The sequence below is a fragment of the Schistocerca piceifrons genome, chromosome 1 (assembly GCF_021461385.2).
Source record: "Schistocerca piceifrons isolate TAMUIC-IGC-003096 chromosome 1, iqSchPice1.1, whole genome shotgun sequence".
NCBI classification, from domain to species: domain Eukaryota; kingdom Metazoa; phylum Arthropoda; class Insecta; order Orthoptera; family Acrididae; genus Schistocerca; species Schistocerca piceifrons.
In genome coordinates, this window is record NC_060138.1 from 1104893659 (window position 1) to 1104914341 (window position 20683).

At 43.6% G+C, this 20683-nt stretch overlaps 1 protein-coding gene across 1 annotated transcript in view; it reads left to right on the forward strand.

Moving 5' to 3' along the window:
• Window positions 1–20683, forward strand: part of LOC124799346 (putative inorganic phosphate cotransporter) — a 163537-nt gene that overhangs the window by 68083 nt on the left and 74771 nt on the right. The window contains exon 2 of the mRNA XM_047262918.1: window positions 7517–7656. Coding sequence (XP_047118874.1) covers window positions 7517–7656 — 140 coding nt within the window. The remainder of the gene's footprint in view (window positions 1–7516; window positions 7657–20683) is intronic.

The following is a 20683-nucleotide window of genomic DNA, read 5'->3' on the forward strand; positions in this document are numbered from 1 at the left end:
ACTTCTTATGCATACATACATACACTATGTAAGGTGGCAGCTTGAATGAATGTCAATTTCGCACCTTACATGAGATTTTATATGTCATAACAAGTAGATGGTTGTGTCACCTGACATACTTTGGCAACAGTGAGCAGATTTGCATATCAAAATGTATAGTATGTAATGTATTAACACACCGAACCCAAATCCTCCATGTCAATGAGCAAAATGTGAAAAAAGCTACTGAAAGAAACGTTTTAGTTTGGGCGCAGACGCGAGTTGCGCTGTCACAGGCTTCTAAAAGAGGTTGGTGACCCGTGGTGAGAGGGACAATGAACGTGCTGGGCGATACATCAAGGGGAGCAGGTAGCGGCCCAGTGCTACTAGCGATGGAGATATTCTCTAGAAAACTGCATAGGGGAATTTCCAGATGGATAGAAACATATCAGCAATGCTATTGATCATGTGAAAGGCCTGTGGTGCACTCATGATGTACGTGTACAGCTTTTAGGCGTCAGGAGAGGGCACAAAACGTCCGATTGGTTGAAATAAACTCAGAATGAGAAAAAGGGTCAACGTTGTGACGCTGTTTAAGGGTAGGCCCTTTGCGATTGTCTGGGGTAGTTTCCACAAGATGAAAGGAACCCTCCCATTGGTCTGAAAAAGCCGGGACGTGAAGCACGAAAGGACACAGGTGGGGGACAGTTTTCTACGAAAGACACAATACCGAAAACTTTGGGGACTCTCCTCAGAACCAGTGTCAAGTGTGGAACAGGGCGAATCACGCCCTATACGAAGTCAAAAGAGGAATTTTTGTGTGAACACTGCGTTCACTTTGGCTGACATCCAGCTAGAGTCGTTGAACTCTGGTAGTGGACAAACAAAACAGCTGCGTAGTTAATTGATCTTGCAAGAACTGAGTATACAAACCGTTCCATCTATGTAAGTGTATATCGCAATATTTTCCAGACTAGGGATGAGTGCATGTTTTCTCACCTAACGAGAAACATAGGACAGTTTCAGCTGATAAAATCAGTAAAGATTTTGATTAACTTTTTATAGGATTTTCAGAGGGCAGGAGAAGCAATGCAGCTGACAGCACGTGCAGCTGAAGGTAAAGGCCGCTGGCAGAGGCGGAAAATTGTTCGATTACCAGCTTGCGTCCACTGTGAACTCGAGCAACCTTGAGTAATCTTTTGCTCATCTTGTCACAAAAACTAACCATCCTCCATAGACTTGATTGTCATCCTAAATAGTACCGAACTTAGAACTGGAATCAGATGATTTGTCGTAATATTGGCCAACTTCACTGTCTAGAAGTAAGGAAAATCTTGTAAAGAACCTTCTATTTAAATTTGAGATTGTTGTGTTCAGTGTTATTTCTGCTAAACAGGATGTAATGCGTTATATTGACAACCGTCCTGAAAGTGTCATGTCACAATCTATGTAAACTCGTGTGCTTCTTTGACAATAACAGCTAATCACCAATGTGCTCTGTCATACAATAAGGGTCCACTCCTAACCCCTGTCATTTATTATAGTTACACTAACGCACTCGCAGTGTGTTTTTGATGATGTATGACGAATGTGAAAAGTAGTGGAGTGTCAGAACAACATACATACATATAGTAGTCTTTTCCTCACTTTGCCCATATATGTATTCAACACCACATTTCCCAGACCTCCACAGTCCCTCTCTGTTTCCACATCTTCCTCTGTCACCATGCCCACGTAATCCTCCCACACCTATCTCCTCTTCCTCACCCTGTCTCTTCGTCTCCTCCTCTTTCCTCTATCTTCTCCTCCCCTCTCTCTGATCTCCTCACCCTCTCGGTCCATTCCCTTCTCATCTCTCTGTGTATCTCCTCTTCCAACTCTCTCTGTGCCCTCCACTCCTCTCTCTATGCATCTCTCCCTTCCTCTCTCTCTCTGTCTCTCCCCTTCTCACCCTCTCTCTGTCCATCTCTATCAACCCCCCCCCCCCCCTCTGTGCTGTCCACATTCTTCTCTTCCAAAGCTCCATTTGCTTTCTAATCCACTACTCTCTGACCATCTATTTCCTTGACGCTGTTCCAATACTGCTTCCCTTTTCCTCTATTTATGCCCTCTTCCCTCCATACTTTCCTATCCATTCCTCCATCAATGCTGATACCACTCCAACACAGTATGTATGATACCCAATATGTCAGGAGCTGGTAATCTTCTCTGCTCCTGATGTGTAGGCTACCATACAAAGCAGAATGGTAAGGCAGGCTGATACTACTCCAACACAACATGCCTTCGAACAGGGCAGCATACCTGTTGCGTGATGGAAAACCATTTCTTACCTCTGACATGTAGCCTGCCCTACAAAGCAAGTGATCAGATAGCTGATACTCTTCCTCCGAAATATGCCTGCCATTCAGGGCAACGAGTACGCCATTGGATGAAAAAAAAACAAAAACAACAACACTTTTTCCAATATCCTCGCTCCTGTTGGAGTTAGGAAGTTATAAGTCCTACAATGCTACCGTTTCTGTGCCAAATTTGGTTGGGACCAGTTCAGGAGTTTGGGGGGAGATCCCAGACATACACACACGTAAACTCTACTTTATATAAGTATGTAGAGAAGGCTAGTCTTTTCCCCATGGCTTCTTATCCATATACATGTGACACATACACTAACACACCTCACCTTCTTAACACGTTGTGTCCACCTCTACCACTCTCTGTCTGTCCATTTCATCCACCTCTGTCTGTTTCCTCCTCCCCACTCTCTCTTCACCTCCTCCTCCCCCTCTCCTTATCCATCCCCCCCCCCCCACAACGTCTCTGGACACATCTTACCCTTCCCTCCCTCTGGTCTCTTTCCATGTCCACCTCTCCCTCTTTCTTTCCCACCAGACCACTACCTCTCTACACCTTTTGTCTGCTTTATACATCTTCCTGTCCTTCCCTTCTCTCAATCCATTTCCTCCTCCCACTGACTTTGTCTGTCCTCTCCTTTATTCATCTCGATCTGTCTTCAGACACTCCCTTTGGAACATACAGTCCCTGCAATACAGTTCAATAAAGCACTCTAGTTCCATAACATGCCTATCATGCTAGGCAGGCTACGCATCAGGTCCTTGAAGCCAGGAGTTTCAACACTGACGTGCAGGGAAAACAATCAACACGACACGGTATACACGCGGGAGTACCCCAAGGAAGCATCCTAGGGCCCCTACTGTTTAACCTCTACATAAACGATCTCCCAACCACACACAACACAACGACGGCAATCTACGCGGATGACACAGCCATCCTCGCGCAAGATTGGAAACCATCAACCATTACGTCACGCCTACAGACTGCACTCAGAGTGGCTGAGCCTTGGTTGGAGAAATGGCGTGTTAGAGTAAACGTCGACAAGTGCGAAGCCGTTCTGTTCACTAGAAGACCGAAGCAACTGCGCAAACACTGATACTGCAGACCAATAACTCTACATGCACGCCCAATACGTTTCCGTGAGAAAGTCAAATACCTCGGTGTCTGGCTGGACCGGAAATTACTCTGTGGGGACCACATACAACACATGACCAACCGAGCTAGCGCGAGGCTCAAACAGCTCTACCCTATGCTCAACAGGCGTAGCACACTGAACAGAAGGGTGTCGACGTCCATGTACATGACACTTATCCGACCCCTGATGACGTACGCAGCTCCTGTCTGGGGATACGCTGCGCCTACACGCCTGCGCCGTCTGCAGCTCATACAAAACAAAGTACTCAAAATCATAAGCCATGCTCCACGATACACACGCATCGCGGACCTTCACCGGGAATACCGACTTGAGACGCTCACGGAGGTAATCCAACAACTCACCACAAGACTATACAGAAACTCCAGACATTCGCAGAACCCGTTTATTCTGTATCTGGGGAACTACGACCACAACCATAGATGGAAACATAAAAGACCAAAAGACATACTTGTAAGGACCTAACATCCATGGCCAAGCATACGCAAACATAACGGTACAGGTGAGCCCCTGTTAATCAGACGCCATTACTGGATATCCAGCTGGAACACACTGCCAAATAACTGGCACCACGCAGGGAAGCCGTACCGTACACTGCATGCAGACAAACTCCACACATCCCCCACACAGTGAGATGATCTATGGCCTATCTCCCACTACTGTATAACGATCTTGATTGTTCCAGGAATGTAGCGGCTGCAGCAACTGGGATACATAGCCATCGCTAGCCACGGTAATGATGCATGATACCCATACTAACAAATCCAACCTTGCATGAACTATAGCAGCTAGTAAGCCACTACTGCTGTTACTACCCATCCCACTGTCGCAGAGGTTTTTTTTCCCACGGCACTTTTTTCCCTCTGCTCTTCAAATCGCTACCCTCACTCGCGTTTCGTCCACTATCTATCACCTGATGGACCGTGTTAATGCGTAGTCTTACCCAGACGCACGGATAACATCACAGCCCAGCATCCTGTGATCCACTTACTAGATAACTAACATGTTTACAGAGGTGACAGTAGAACGTTTGGTTTGGTCACCACGTTGGTGCGGACGTGGAGGGGCCCCATCTCTAATAAATCCCTCTCTCTCTCCATCTCCTCCTATTTCCACCTCAACTTTACCCCAGGCATGCTCTTCCACATGTGTAACCACTGCAAAAGAGACCGATGAAGCAGGCTGGTACTACTCCCACTCTTATGCAGCATAGCCTACATGACAGTGGTATGTAAGCCCCTTTTTCCCTTGTTTTGTAGGCTACTCTGTAATGTAGGTCGATAATGGAGGCCCATACCATGCCCTCCTGCTCCTCCCCTCCCCTCTCTCTCATCGTTTCCTCTATTCATATCAACCCTCTCCCAAGCACGTCCATCCACATGAGTAAACACTGCAAAAGAGGATGATAAAGGAGGCTGATACTATTCCCGCAACATGCTCCTCTCGCAGCACAGTCAATGTGCCAAGGACTTGGTGACGTATTTTTTCCCAAAACATGTAAGCTTCCATTGAAAGCAGGCCAATAAAAAAGGCTAATGCTACTCCAACAGGATACACCTGTTGTGCTGAGCAGCCTATACATTAGAAGCTGAAAAACTGTTTCTGCCTCTGATGTGTGACTTGCCCTGCAAAGCAGGTCGATACTAATACTACACAAAATAACAGTGTGTGCACATGGTGCTGTTGCACCAAACGACGTAATCTGGAACGTTGCCTTATGTTCTCGTATATGCCACAAGAAATGTCTCATCAGCGGTGCGTCCCTTTGTGTCAGTGCATGTAATCTGGCTGGTGGTGGACAGGAGTGTGGCAGTTTAACCTGGCCATTCCTACAACACATGGCAGGTGGTTCAACAGGAAACCGTTTTCTTGTGTAATGTGCACATAACGCTGACATTTCACTCACACAAACTATTAATATTGCTGGAAAACAATGGATAAAATTAAGAAATATTTCTGCATTTGTCTCATGAGATAAATAATGATAGGCCGTACTGGAAAGGTGCAGATGTGCCTCTTCCTGACGACGTCTCCTGTTGTTGACGCTTGTCTGACACTGTAATGAAGTCTAATGTGTTTGTGAGTGCGAGGTTTACTGTCGTAGCTGATGAAGCCTCGCAGCACAGTCAGTGGCAGACAAGAATGCTTTTGACACAGGGCCACACTTCACCTATTGGCGTGTGCTTTCGTCTCGGCGTGCTAAGCCCTTGTACGTTGAGTGTGTTGGAGTAGCTCGGTTGCAAAGGGAGTACAGGTCAAGCGTCTGGAAGTCTCAGTGCCATTTCAGCCACGTCGCACAGTGTAATACGTCGTATTTGCCAGACGCATAATGAATGTAGAAGTTGTACGTAAGCATAATGGGGATGGAAACATGCAGGTGTTTCACAGTGGATGAATGCAGTGGAACATACCTGCGCTAAGACTGTAGCGTACCTCTGGTGGCTTGACAACATGGGGTCATGTTCTGTTGCAGTATACATTTGTTTCAAGCACTCCGGCATGTTTTTGCGTCACATAGCGCGGTGCTACTGCGTCCGTCACTTGATTTATTGATGACGAGACTCTGGCTACAACTTATTTTTCAATATTTGGTTGATGTGACAGTCTTTCAAATCCAACTGCAATGCAGTAATAAATATGAGGAGATAGAATGCAGTAGGTTATGAAGAAACGCAAAACAACTGTATCAGTCGAAAACAAACATTGGAGCCAGCTTGTTAGAGTTCCGTATCTCAGCCGGTAAAAGGGGAACTCATAGGATTGCTTTTTACCCATCTGTCTGTTGTCCGACTGTTAAAAAACTCAGAACGGTTGGACGTTATCAAGTTGAAATCTGTGTCATGTACTAACGGTTATGGGTCCTTAGCACCGTAGAAAATCGAAGCTTGTAAGTCAATGCACTCAGAAGATACGGACATTTATGTCACATATTTTGACACAAGCAAAGTCACTCATCAAAACGTGTAGGATACTTCCTCTATGAAATTTGGCAAGAAGCAAGGTTTCACACTGTAATTAAAAAAAAAAACGAAAATTCTTAACTTGTAATTATATCACACGAGAAAACATTTTTTTGTCATTTATTATTCAACTGTCTGTTCGTCCATCCGTTAAGATCTCTTTTTCTCAGCAACTGGTAGATGTATCAAGTTGTAATTTACGTCACGGGCTAAGGTTTACGGTCCCTTATCGGCGTAAAAATGTACCCTTCTAAATCAGTACAATCAAAAGATACAGCCACTTATGTCATATGCTTCGATGCTCTCTAACTCACTCTTCAGAGGCTATAGGGTGCTTCCTATTTACCTAGAATCATGAAATTTGGCAAGAAGCAAGATTTCACAGTACAAGTAAAAGAAAAAAAAAAAAACATGCGAACATTGTTAAAAAATGGTTCAAATGGCTCTGAGCACTATGGGACTGAACAGCTGTGGTCATCAGTCCTCTAGAACTTAGAACTACTTAAACCTAACTAACCTAAGAACATCACACACATCCATGCCCGAGGCAAGATTCGAACCTGCGACCGTAGCAGTCGCGCGGTTCCGGACTGCGCGCCTAGAACCGCGAGACCACCGCGGCCGACCGAACATTGTTAATTTGTAATTATATCACATTAAAAAGTATTTCGTTTGTCATTTTTTATCCAACTTCACACTTAAAATTAAAAGATTCGGAATATTTCGGAATTCTTTGGAGCGATATAATGCCAGTATCAGTGTCGATAACAGGAAAAATGTCGAGATTCTCGAACCCCGGGATGGATGAACTGTCTGTATATATAATAAAGTTTGTATGGAACCCACAGAACACGAACACTACTTGCACCTGACCAGTTTTAGATCATTATTGAATCGTTTCGTAATTGTTGTCCGTGCCATACTTGAAGTCCTCTTCGGTATTAGATAAAGATCATGATCTTCTGACGACTGAGCATTAAGGAAAAAAGATATAAATCACACATACATCCTTTCATTATTTCTACTTATGACTGAAGACTCAAGAGTATTCCATGCCCGTGTGCACTTGTTCCAGATGCCCCGGCGCTTGGCGTGCGACACTTGATGTCGGCGCTGCTGTGTGTGACGCACGTGCTCGCCTTCAGCATGCGAGGCGACATGTCTGTGGGAGTCGTCGTCATGGCCAACAACACTGGGGCCAACCCCAACATCAAGGTGAGCGGTCTACTTTCCATTTAACATAACACGGGGCCCGACAGTTGAGCGGTGGGGCGCGTAATTATCTCATAGTCGCTTTGTCTCATGCAGTAAACGCTTCCTGTGTCACGTCTACAGTGACCTTGAAAATGTAGCAGCATTGATTTGCAATCAGCCATTAGTCAATTACAAAGCATTTTAATCCAAATGCCAATATGCCCTGCTTCACTCCCTCTTGATTACGTTTCCACACTAACTAGCAAGATTTGCATAAAAATTGAGAAAAAAGTTTCTGTTTCGTTGATATGTAACTGCTCTTTGACGCAGTATAAGCATCATGTGTAGGTCAAGTAATACATGCACTGTGCCTTGACAAAAAAAAACAGGTGACAACAGGACAGATGTCATTAGACTGCTCTGTTTGATTCAGAGATGGAAAGGATGAAACATACCGCTTAAAAAGTATGAAACAATTTTTGAACGTTTTATTACTTCCAATTTTCATTGGATTTAATCTACATGACCGTTTAGAATCTGTACCAGGTGCTGAAGCGAATTCAGACATCTCCACTTCGCAGACTAAACTAATCGTTGTACTATACATATGCCTGTAATGGTGGTATTAAAATCACGCGTTGAAGATACTTCTTTCTCCTTTCCTAACTCCAAAGAGACTCTATGGGTCGTCCTGTAAACATAGTATCTCTGGGAAAATGTATTCAAAACAAAGATAGATGCCATCACAGTCAGCATCGTTGCTGGAATGAAATCTCTTATCCTTGGAGACGTCTTCCCTATGATGACAACTTGCAAAACATCAAACTTATATGCTGTATCTGTAGAATATTGCACATCAAACCCAGGGTTCTAGTTTCATCACGACTTGAAATATCGAACAGGACTTCATATTCCCCACAATAGAGTACAAATCATCAGTTGCCATTCAACTTCTTCATTATCCTGATGATTCTGCATCTCATGCCTACTATACCACTCTCCAGAAATCCAACTGATCCAGTCAGATTCACCTCACTCTCCACACCATACAATCAGGTTCCTTCAATATCGAAGGGATATGTAATAAATGCAACAGAGTTTGTTTTCAGTTAATAACTGATAATTAATGCGTCTCATTCGGCTGAAGCCGAGCCAGTGACCAGAGCTGAGACCAGCGTTCACTGTATCCGACGAAGACGACTAGCTTAATTGTTCAAGAATGACACGTAAAAATGATCTTGACCGCTCGACTGCATAGCAGTAAAGACATCTATTAATAAGACTTGAAAACAACTGAGCTTTCATTTTCTACTAACAGCCTGGGCCTACAAAATCGTATGTTTTAAAGTGCATGTGACTACAGAGAGTCATTAAAGACATTTTAGAGAAACTACCTCGCTGTACAAAACAGGCAAGAAGTTTCTTTCCAAACTTAGCCAACAAATAATACTCTCGCTAAATTAATGTTGTGCTTCTGGGTGTTCTGCTGCTTCGTTATTTTCATTTTATGCACGATATTTCGACGACCGACCCAGCTGCCTACTTCAGGTGTCGGAGAATTCGCTCTTATGAGTACTCGCTGCCTTGACTCCAATCAGACTGTGAACTATTGTTGGTCTCGCCCCGTTATTTGCAGCCAAGTTCGACTCCCGGCACCCTCTATTCCTTACGATGCTCATTTGTTTTCCAGAGCTTGCACTGATAATTCTGTGAAACGCAAATTCTCTTAGCGGTGTGCATCTCAGCTGAATGTGATGAATCGAAAGTCTTCTCATTGTAAATTTCAGTTGTTTGCAAGAAAAACGCCTTTTGCATGCTCCAGATTAAATTTTTTGTATTATACTTATGCTCCCAAACACGTTTCGCCTTTTTAACGAAACATAGAGAGTGGGCGTCCTGTCATTTCCAGGTTATAGGCTTAAAACAGTTCACTCAAGTTTTTATTGTCTTTGTAAGTGCTGCCAACTTTCCTGGTTGTTGCTTTGAATTGTTTCATTGGTTGACATACGTATGTTGATGTCATTTTGTGTCTGAACTTGTGTGTACTTGTGTGTGTGTGTGTGTGAGAGAGAGAGAGAGAGAGAGAGAGAGAAAGAGAGAGAATGTGTGACTCTCTCTAGGGTGGGGAAAGGAGAGGGAGAGGGAGAGAGAGGAAGAGAGAGAGGGGGGGGGGGAGACATACAGAGAAAGTGAGAGAGAGAGAGAGAGAGAGAGAGAGAGAGAGAAAGAGCATGAGTGTGTGTGTGTGTGTGTGTGTGTGTGTGTGAAATCAGCTCTTGCGTTTTATCAAAGTGTTGTTTCAAGAAAGCTCCCACTTATAAACTTTCAGGACACATGTTAAAAGTATATAATAGAAGATGACATAATTATAATGAGCACTTCACAGTTAATACAACTCATTACCAGTACCACCCAGCGCCGTAAACTACCAGAAACACTCAGATCTCCTGACACAAATAGCAACAAACAATAGTTACAGTAATAATCTAGTGCCGGCCGTGGTGGCCGAGCGGTTCTAGGCGCTTCAGTCTGGAACCGCGTGACCGCTATGGTCGCAGGTTCGATTCCTGCCTTGGGCATGGATGTGTGTGATGTCCTTAGGTTAGTTAGGTTGAAGTAGTTCTAAGTCTAGGGGACTGATGACCTCAGATGTTAAGTCCCATAGGGCTTAGAGCCATTTGAACCAATCAAAGAAAACTTGTGTTTAATTTCAAACGTGTACCCGACTCGTACAATTATAGTTGGTAGTGACTTCAATTTATCCGCAATATGTTCTCGTAAATACGTGTTTAAGTCCGGAGGTATGCATACAACATCATCCAAAATTGTGCTAAACGTATTCTCTGAAAATTATTATTTATTTATTTATTTATTGTTCCGTGGGACCAAATTAAGGAGAAGTCTCCATGGTCATGGAACGAGTCAATACATGAAATTATAACACGATTGTAGAAACAGATAAAATGAAATATAAGAAACATATTCAGCAGACAAGTCGTAAGTTTAAATAAAGAAAATCAACAATGTAACACTGGAATTTGCTTAATTTTTTAGCTGTTCCAGGAGCTCCTCGACAGAATAGAAGGAGTGAGCCATGAGGAAACTCTTTAGTTTAGACTTAAAAGAGTTTGGGCTACTGCTAAGATTTTTGAGTTCTTGTGGTAGCTTATTGAAAATGGATGCAGCAGAATACTGCACTCCTTTCTGCACAAGAGTCAAGGAAGTGCATTCCACATGTAGATTTGATTTCTGCCTAGTAGTAACTGAGTGAAAGCTGCTAACTCTTGGGAATAAGCTAATATTGCTAACAACAAACGACATTAAAGAAAATACATACTGTGAGGGCAATGTCAGAATTCCCAGACTATTGAATAGGGGTCGGCAAGAGGTCCTCGAACTTACACCACATATAGCTCGAACAGCTCGTTTTTGAGCTAAAAATACCCTTTTTGAATCAGAAGAATTACCCCAAAAGATAATACCATACGACATAAGCGTATGAAAATATGCGAAGTAGACTACTTTTCGTGTTGAACTGTTACTTATTTCAGATACTGTTCTAAAGGTAAATAAAGCAGCATTCAATTTCTGAACAAGATCCTGAACATGGGCTTTCCACGACAGCTTACTATCTATCCGAACGCCTAGGAACTTGAACTGTTCCGTCTCGCTTAGGAATTAGTTCATGAGCCCCATTCGAATAGTAAACGGTTGTGAAAACATGCTTGATCCTTAGCGACAAAGAATCCTGAGGTAATAATGAGCATCAAAACGGATGCTGAGATTAGTAAAAGAAACGTTGTCGTAGAGAGACTGAATACAGTAAGTCTTAAATCCACCAAAAGCAAACGAGAAATATATCTACTCGGAAAAGCAGATGACAATTTGCTGGACGCCTTCTGAAAGACTATCTCCACTTCTCCCATATTAACAATGTAAGAGTAGATCAGGTATGGCCTGAATTCAAAGAAATAGTATCAACAGCAACTGAGTGATTTATATCAAATAAATTACCAAAAGGTGCAGATGATCCCTCACCGTACCCAAAACAGTTCAGAACACTGTTGCAGAAATAGGGGAAAAACTAGCCAAATTTAAAAGAACAGAAAATCTCCAAGACTGGCAATCTTTTGCAGGAGCTCAAAATTTAGCGCGAACTTCAATGAGACATGCTTATGATAGTTTCTACAACTAAACTTTGCCTCGAAACCTGGCACAAAATACAAACAGATTCTGGTCACATTTAAAGAATGCCAGCATCAAGACACAATCAATGCCTTCTCTGCGTGACAGAAATAGAAATGCTATCGATGACAATGCTGGTAAAGACGAGTTACTAAACACAGTCTTCCGAAATTCCTTCCACAAAGACGAAGTGAATATTCAAGAATTCGAATCAAGAATAACTGCCAACATGAGTAGCTTAGATGTAGATGTCCTCGCAGTAGTGAAGCAACTTAAATCACTTAATAAAAGCAAATCTTCCAGTCTCGATTGTATACCAATTAGGCTCCTTTAGAGTATGCTGTTGCAATAGCACCATACTTAACAAATATGTACAACCGCTCCTTCGACGTCAGATCTGTACCCAAAGACCGGAAAGTTGCGCAGGTGACACCAATTTTCAAGAAAGGCAGTAGGAGTAATCCACTAAGTTGAAGGCCCATATCATTAACGTCAATATGCTGCAAGATTTTGGAACATATGTTGTATCTGAACATTTTTAATTACCTCTGGGTAAACGGTCTATCGATGCATAGTCAACACAGAACGAGAAAGCTTCTTTCTTGTGAAACAAAATTAGCTCTTTAATCACACGAACTGTTGATTGCTATCGACAAGGCATTGCAAACCAATTCCGTATTTCTAGATATCCGGGAGACTTTTGACATCGTACTTCAAAAGCGGCTATTAATCAAATTGCATGCTTATGGAATTCGTGATTTTCTGTCAGAGAGGTCACAGATCGTTGTAACAGACGAAAGTCATCCAGTGAAACAGAAGTTATTTCTGGCGTTCTCCAAGGTAGTGTTATGGCCCTCTGCTCTGTATAAATGATTTTGGGGACAATCCAAGCAGGCATCTCAGGTTGTTTGCAGATGATGCTGTCGTTTATCGTCTAGTAATGTCAGAAGATAAAAAACCAGTTACAAAACGATTTACGTAAAATATCTATCTGTATGTTGCGAAAATTGGCAATCAAGCCAAAATAATGAAAAGTGTGATATTATCCATATGAGTGCTAATAGAAATTCGTTAAACTTCGGTTACACGATAAATTGGTCAAAGCTAATTCAACTAAATACCTAGAAATTACAATTATGAACAGCTTAAATTGGAAAGAACACATAAAAAATATTGGGCGAAGATTTCGTTTTGTTGGCAGAAAACTTAGAAGATTCAACAGACGTATAAAGACACTGCCTACACTACGCTTGTCCTCCCTCTCTTTGAGTACTGCTGCGCGGTGTGCCATCCTTACGGGGTGGGGTTATTGGAGAACATAGAGAAAGTTCAAAAAAGGGGAGCACGATTTGTATTATCGAGAAATCGAGAAATATAGGAGAGAGTGTCACGGACATGACACAGGATTTGGCGTGAACAGTATTAAAAAAAAAGACGTTTCTTGTTGCGGAGGGATTTTCTCACGAAATTTCAATCACTAGTTTCCTTCTCCGAATGCGAAAATGTTTTATTGACAGCGACCTACATGGGGAGAAATGGTCATCATAATAAAATGAGGGAAGTCAGTGCACGGAGAGACAGAGGAGTTAGTTTTTTCAGCGCACTGTTCGAGAGGGCAGCAATAGAGAATTAGTGCGAAGGTGCTTCGATGAACCCTCTGCCAGGTACTTAAGTGTGATTTGAAGAATAGGCATGAAGATTTAGATGTAAATGTAGATGCTCTCTCTCTCTCTCTCTCTCTCTCTCTCTCTCTCTCTCACACACACACACACACACACACACACACTCACACACACACACTCGCATACAAACATACATACATGTCCTCACACAAAACTTACTTCAACACACATACAGCCACAAAAAAAAAAACTATTAAAAGCAAGATCCAGGAATGGTGGCAACACTTACCAAAACAAATGACACTCTAGACACAGAAAACCTCAGTTCAAATGCTACGGTTGAAAAACAGTATGATACGAAAAACCAGAAGCTTTCAACCAATTTTCAATATGAAAGAAAGCTGCTTAATTTACAAATTAGACATTACGAATTAGACATTGATCTGTAAGCCGCTTCCCATTTTATTACAAAAAACTTCCATGAACTGTTTTAAAAGTATGATCTGTACTTGACAACGAAAAAATTATGTAACTTTCCTGAACTCCCACTGAAGATGCCTTATTAAAAAGGCGAAAGGTGTGTGGGTGCTCAAATGAAATAATAATAAAAAAATTATGTGCCGCATGCGAAAGGTAAACTCGTAAACTAACGCAAATTACAATAAGAAGATTTTAGATCTTTCGAATGGCGCTGCCTGCAGACTGACAGGTGTTGGTTCTACAAATGAAACATGGTAGATGGTGTCTCTTCTCAGTGAGTGCCATGTAAAATCGTTAGGGATCTCAGAACACAAGCAGCGGTGCTACCACGACCCCCTCACTACGAGAGTTGGACTTTCTGTTTCCTTGGACTAATCGCGGAAAATTTCGACGATTGTTTCACAGAACATTTTAGGCATCTTGTAAAATCAACTTATTTCCTTTTCGGTGGAGAATATTACAAACAAACCGGTGGGGTAGTGACAGGTAGTCCGTTATGACCTGTCGTGGCGAACCTATACGTTGAACACTCTGAAACACAGACACTACAATCCACCACATTGAAACAAATATGTTTTGATCGGTACGTGGGCGATACATTTCTAGTGTTATAACAACGGCAGGAAAAACTTGAAGAGTTTATATAACACTGAAACTCTGTCCGTAGTAATACATATATGTAGAACACCTACGCACACTGAATATCTGCAAGCCTCGAGCAATCACTGCCCATCACAAAGAAATTCGGTGCTAATGAATCTTCTGCACAAAGCTCGAACACCTTTAGACAAGGAGAGCCTCGCTGAACTACGAAACAAACGGACAGTGTTCCGAAGAAATGGGTACTCAGATCATCATATTGAACCAACAGTGAAGCGATAAAAATCTAGGACACCAGAGAAAGAAGTTCCGGAAGCAAAGCCAAAAATAGTATACACTACTGGCCATTAAAATTGCTACACCAAGAAGAAATGCAGATGATAAACGGGTATTCATTGGACAAATATATTATACTAGAACTGACATGTGATTACATTTACACGCAATTTGGGTGCATAGATCCTGAGAAATCAGTACCCAGAACAACCACCTCTGGCCGTAATAACGGCCTTGATACGCCTGGGCGTTGAGTCAAACAGTGCTTGGATGGCGTGTACAGGTACAGCGGCCCATGCAGCTTCAACACGATACCACAGTTTATCAAGAGTGGTGACTGGCGTAGTGTGACGAGTCAGTTGCTCGGCCACCATTGACCAGACGTTTTCAATTGGTGAGAGATCTGGAGAATGTGCTGCCCAGGGCAGCAATCGAACATTTTCTGTATCCATAAACGCCCGTATAGGACCAGCAATATGCGGTCGTGCATTATCCTGCTGAAATGTAGGGTTTCGCACGGATCGAATTAAGGGTAGAGCCACGGGTCGTAACACATCTGAAATGTAACGTCCACTGTTCAAAGTGCCGTCAATGCGAACAAGAGGTGACCGAGACGTGTAACCAATGGCACCCCATACCATCACGCCGGGTGATACACCAGTATGGCGATGACGAATACACGCTTCCAATGTGCATTCTCCGCGATGTCGCCAAACACGGATGCGACCATCATGATGCTGTAAACAGAACCTGGATTCATCCGAAAAAATGACGTTTTGCCATTCGTGCACCCAGGTTCGTCGTTGAGTACACCATCGCAGGCGCTCCTGTCTGTGATGCAGCGTCAAGCGTAACCGCAGCCATGGTCTCCGAGCTGATAGTCTCTGCTGCTGCAAACGTCATCGAACTGTTCGTGTGATGGTTGTTGTCTTGCGAACGTCCCCATCTGTTGACTCAGGGATCGAGACGTGGCTGCACGATCCGTTACAGCCATGCGGATAAGACGCCTGTCATCTCGACTACTAGTGATACGAGGCCGTCGGGATCCAGCACGGCGTTCCGTATTACCCTCCTGAACCCACTGATTCGATATTCTGCTAACAGTCATCGGATCTCGACCACCGCGAGCAGCAGTGTCGCGATACGATGAACCGCAATCGCGATAGGCAATAATCCGACCTTTATCAAAGTCGGAAACGTGATGGTACGCATTTCTCCTCCTTACACGAGGCATCACAACAGCATTTTAACACGCAACGCCGGTCAACTGTTGTTTGTGTATGAGAAATCGGTTGGAAACTTTCCTCATGTGAGCACGTTGTAGGTCTCGCCACCGGCGCCAACCTTGTGTGAATGCACTGAAAAGCTAATCATTTGCATATCACAGCATCTTCTTCCTGTCGGTTAAATTTCGCGTCTCTAGCGCGTCATCTTCATGGTGTAGCAATTTTAATGGCCAGTAGTGTACCTTACGGTGGCCCAGTGTACGGAAAGGTCGGAAGACTCCTACTGAACTTGGTATTCAGTGTATTTCGATCCCTTCAACTAAGATAAAAAGTATTCTTTGTACTATTCAAGAAGATATAGATCTCTGAAAGCCGCATGTGCATCACATGTGTGTCATATGTGGGGCAGACTTTCATTGCAGTCGAGGAGAGATTCAAGAAACATCAGTGGTCCATGTGGCTAAAACAACTAAGGATATCGGCTGTCACCCAGCAGCATATCAGCTGTCACCCAGCCACTGCCTCGAATATAACAATGACACCATATACAATGAGACGAGTATTGTGATTCAAACGTCAGGTTTCTGGAACAGCATAATTAAGCAGTCAATCGAAATAATCGTGTCAGTAACTCTAATAAACATGGATGGAGGTTTCAGCTTAAAAAAGAAATGGAGTCCGGCACTCAATTTGTTGATATCTAGCCAGCAATCACATTCACCAGAACTGGAAACCGCTAAGAGGATTTGTGTTTCTTGGAATATCTGTGCGAACTTTGTAAAATAAAAAAGCATCAAAGAGCGTAGTGAGCATCGGAACTCGAACAAGTCTGTAAACAAGACGCGAGATCATAAATAGTTGATAGTCTGGTCTTATGTATACTTCCAGGCAGGAAGTATACATAATGGCAAAGCTCGCAGCTTCTGAAGAAGACGACTTGGTAAGTCGTCGAAATATCCATAATATTATAAAAATGTATGTATGTATGTACGTGTGTGTGTGTGTGTGTGTGTGTGTGTGTGTGTGAGTGTGTGTGTGTGTGAGTGTGTGTGTATGTGTGTGCGGGTTTTGTGTATGTGTGTGTGTGTGTGTGTGTGTGTGTGTGTTTCATGTCTCCTCCTAAACCACTGGACCGATTTCAGCCAAAGTTAGTACATATGTACCCCACCGTCAGGAAAGAATCTTGTGGAAGTAAGAACTTATCAAAGGGGTGGGGGCGTAGCCAGAGATTCTAGATTTCCTAAACTTCACTTATCCAGTATTTGAAAATTACAGCACTTAGCGACTTCCAACAAACTTTACGCACAATTTCAAACAACTACGAAATTTTGTCTCGCTGACAACCCCTACAAAATGATGAAAGGAAAAATGTTTATCGCGTACTGCTTTCCCAACGTCCATGCGGCAAGAGTACCTCATGAGGCAAAACGTTGTAGTTTATTTAGCGAGCGAGGTGGCTCAGTGGTTATCGCACAAAACTCACATTCGGGAGGACGACGGTCCAAACGCGCGTCCGGCCATCCAGATTTGGATTTTCCGTGATTTCGCTAAACCGCTCTAGGAAAATGCCGGGTAGTTCATTTTGAAAGGGCACCGCCTATTTCTTTCCCCATCCTTGACACAATCGGAGCTTGTGCACCATCTCCAATGAGCACACTGTCAACGGGACGTTAAACCGACTTCCTTCCTTGCTTGCTTGCTATTTATTAGTTCTTCACTACTCACTGTATTCCAACACATTTTTAAGACAGCATGCGCATATACCAATAAATGTAACTGCAAAATTATATCACTGTACGACACATAGTTCAGGAGATATTCTATGTGATAAAAAGTATCCGGACACCCCCAAAAACATACGTTTCTCATATTAGGTGCATTGTGCTGCAACCTACTGCCAGGTACTCCATATCAGCGATCTTAGTAGTCATTATACATTGAGAGACAGCAGAATGGGGCGCTCCGCGGAACTCACGTACTCCGAACATGGTCAAGTGATTGCATGCCACTTGTGTCATTCTTCTGTACGCGAGATTTCCACACTCCTAAACATCCCTAGGTCCACTGTTTCCGATGTGCTAGTGATGTGGAAACGTGAAGGGACACGTACAGCACAAAAGCGTACAGGCCGACCTCGTCTGTTGACTGCCAGAAACCGCCGACAATTGAAGAGGGTCGTAATGTGTAATAGGTGGACATCTATCCAGACCATCACACAGGAATTCGAAATTGCATCAGGATCCACTGCAAGTACTATGATAATTAAGCGGGAGGTGAGAAAACTTGGATTTCATGGTCGAGTGGCTGCTCATAAGCCGCACATCACGCCGGTAAATGCAAAACGACGCCTCACATAGTATAAGAAGCGTAAACGTTAGACGATTAAACAGTGAAAAACATTGTGTGGAGTGACGAATCACGGAACACAATGTGGCGATCCGATGGCAGGGTGTGTATATGGTGAATGCCCCGTGAACGTTATCTGCCAGCGTGTGTAGAGCCAACAGTAAACTTCGGAGACGATGGTGTTGTGGTGTGGTCGCGTTTTTCATGGAGGGGGTTTGCATCCCTTGTTGTTTTGCGTGGCTCTATGATATCAGAGACGTATATTGATGTTTTAAGCACCTTCTTCCTTCCCACTGTTGAAGAGCAATTTGGGAATGGCGACTAGATCTTTCAACACGATCGAGCAGCTGTTCATAATGCACAGCTTGTAACGGAGTGGTTCCACGATAACAACATCCCTGTAATGGAACTGGCCTGCACAGAGTCCTGAACTGAATCCTACAGAACACCTTTGGCATGTTTTGGAACGCCGACCTCGCGCCAGGCCTCGAGAACCTACTCGATACTTCTCCTCAGTGCAGCACTCCGTAAAGAGTGGGCTGCCTTTCCCCATGAAAGCTTCCAGCAACTCATTGAACGTATGCCTACAAGAGTGGGAAAAAATGGTTCAAATGGCTCTGAGCACTATGCGACTTCACTTCTGATTTCATCAGTCGCCTAGAACTTAGAATTAATTAAACCTAACTAACCTAAGGACGTCACACACATCCATGCCTGAGGCAGGATTCGAACCTGCGACCGTAGCGGTTGTTCGGTTCCAGACTGTAGCGCCTAGAAAAGCACGGCCACTCCGGCCGGCCGCGAGAGTGGAAGCTGTCATCAAGGCTGTGGGTGGGCCAACACAATATTGAATTCCAGCATTACCGATGGAGGGCGCCACGAACTTGGAAGTCATTTTCAGCCTGGTGTCCGTATGCTTTTGTTCACATAGTGTATCTTACTGAACTGACTCCACACAACCTATTGGCACATGTATTACTTACGTCAACTATGGAGGGCTATAGATGTAGAATCATGACTGCCTCAGACTGATCTCTAATGCGACCCATGTGCTCTTTTAAGTAAGCTACCAATGTTTTGCCTGGCAAGATTACGGTGATAAGACAAAAGTCGTGGGATACCCACAAATATTGAGATATGCTGTATCTACAGCCGTCCATAATAGCGAAAGTGTTGCCGGTGCAGGATTTTGTGCATGGACTGACGTTTAGATTATGTCACATAATTGTTCGATGACACTGATGTCGAGCGATCTGGTTGGCCAAACCATTCGCTTGAACTGTCCAGAACATTCCTGAAACAAGTTGCGAACAACCGCGGCCTGATGACGTGGCGCATTGTCATCCACAAAAATTCCACCGTTGCTAGGGTACATGACGTCTATGAATGGCTGCAAATGGTTTCCAGGTAGCTGAAAATCTAGAGGACCCAGGTCATTCCATGTAATCACAACTCACCCCATTACGGAGCGACTACCAGCTTGCACAGTGTCTTGTTGATGGCTCTGGTCCATGGCTTCGTGAGGTCTGCGCCACACTCGAACCATACCATCAGCTCTTACCAACGGAAATCAGGACTCGTCTGACCAGGCCACGGTATTCCAGTCGTCTAGGGTCCAACCGGTACGGTCACGAGCCCAGCAGAGGAGCTGCAGACGATGTCGTGCTGTCGGTCGTCGCCTGCCATTGGCCATTAGCGCCTAATTTAGCAGCACTGTCGTACGTCCCACATTGGTTTCTACATACGCCAGATTTCGCCGCACTGTGCTAAAGGATGCGTTCGTCATATGTTCCATATTGAGTTCTGCGGTTATTTCAAGCAGTGTTACTTATCTGTTACACTGACAGGTCTAAGCAAACGCCGCTGTTCTCGGACGTTAAGCAAAGGCCATCAGCCGCTGCTTTGTCCGCGGTGAGAGGTAATGCCTGATATTTGGTTTTCAGGGCACACTCTTGAAACTGTGTGTGGTGTGCGTACTGTAAGACCTTCAGTAGACACACCATCAGATTATTTGACTTGTCGCTCTAACGAAGTAGGCGAGTGTCAGCAATATGTCTTGTGGTCTTATCGTGGCGTGTTTATCTTCTGCCGTTAGGTCAGATGATAGAAATGCCACTTGCACGCTTAGAGTAGCAGATTGACGGTGACCAACTTTAAACAGAACTTGATTAATTTTCACACACATTTATTAAAATAATAACAAGCATAAACCTTACTTAACTTGATTCTGGATGGTATTTACAATTGACAATCTGAAGTTCCTTTGGTCTTGGTACGTTAATCTTATTCTCACATACCTCTAATACTTGACAA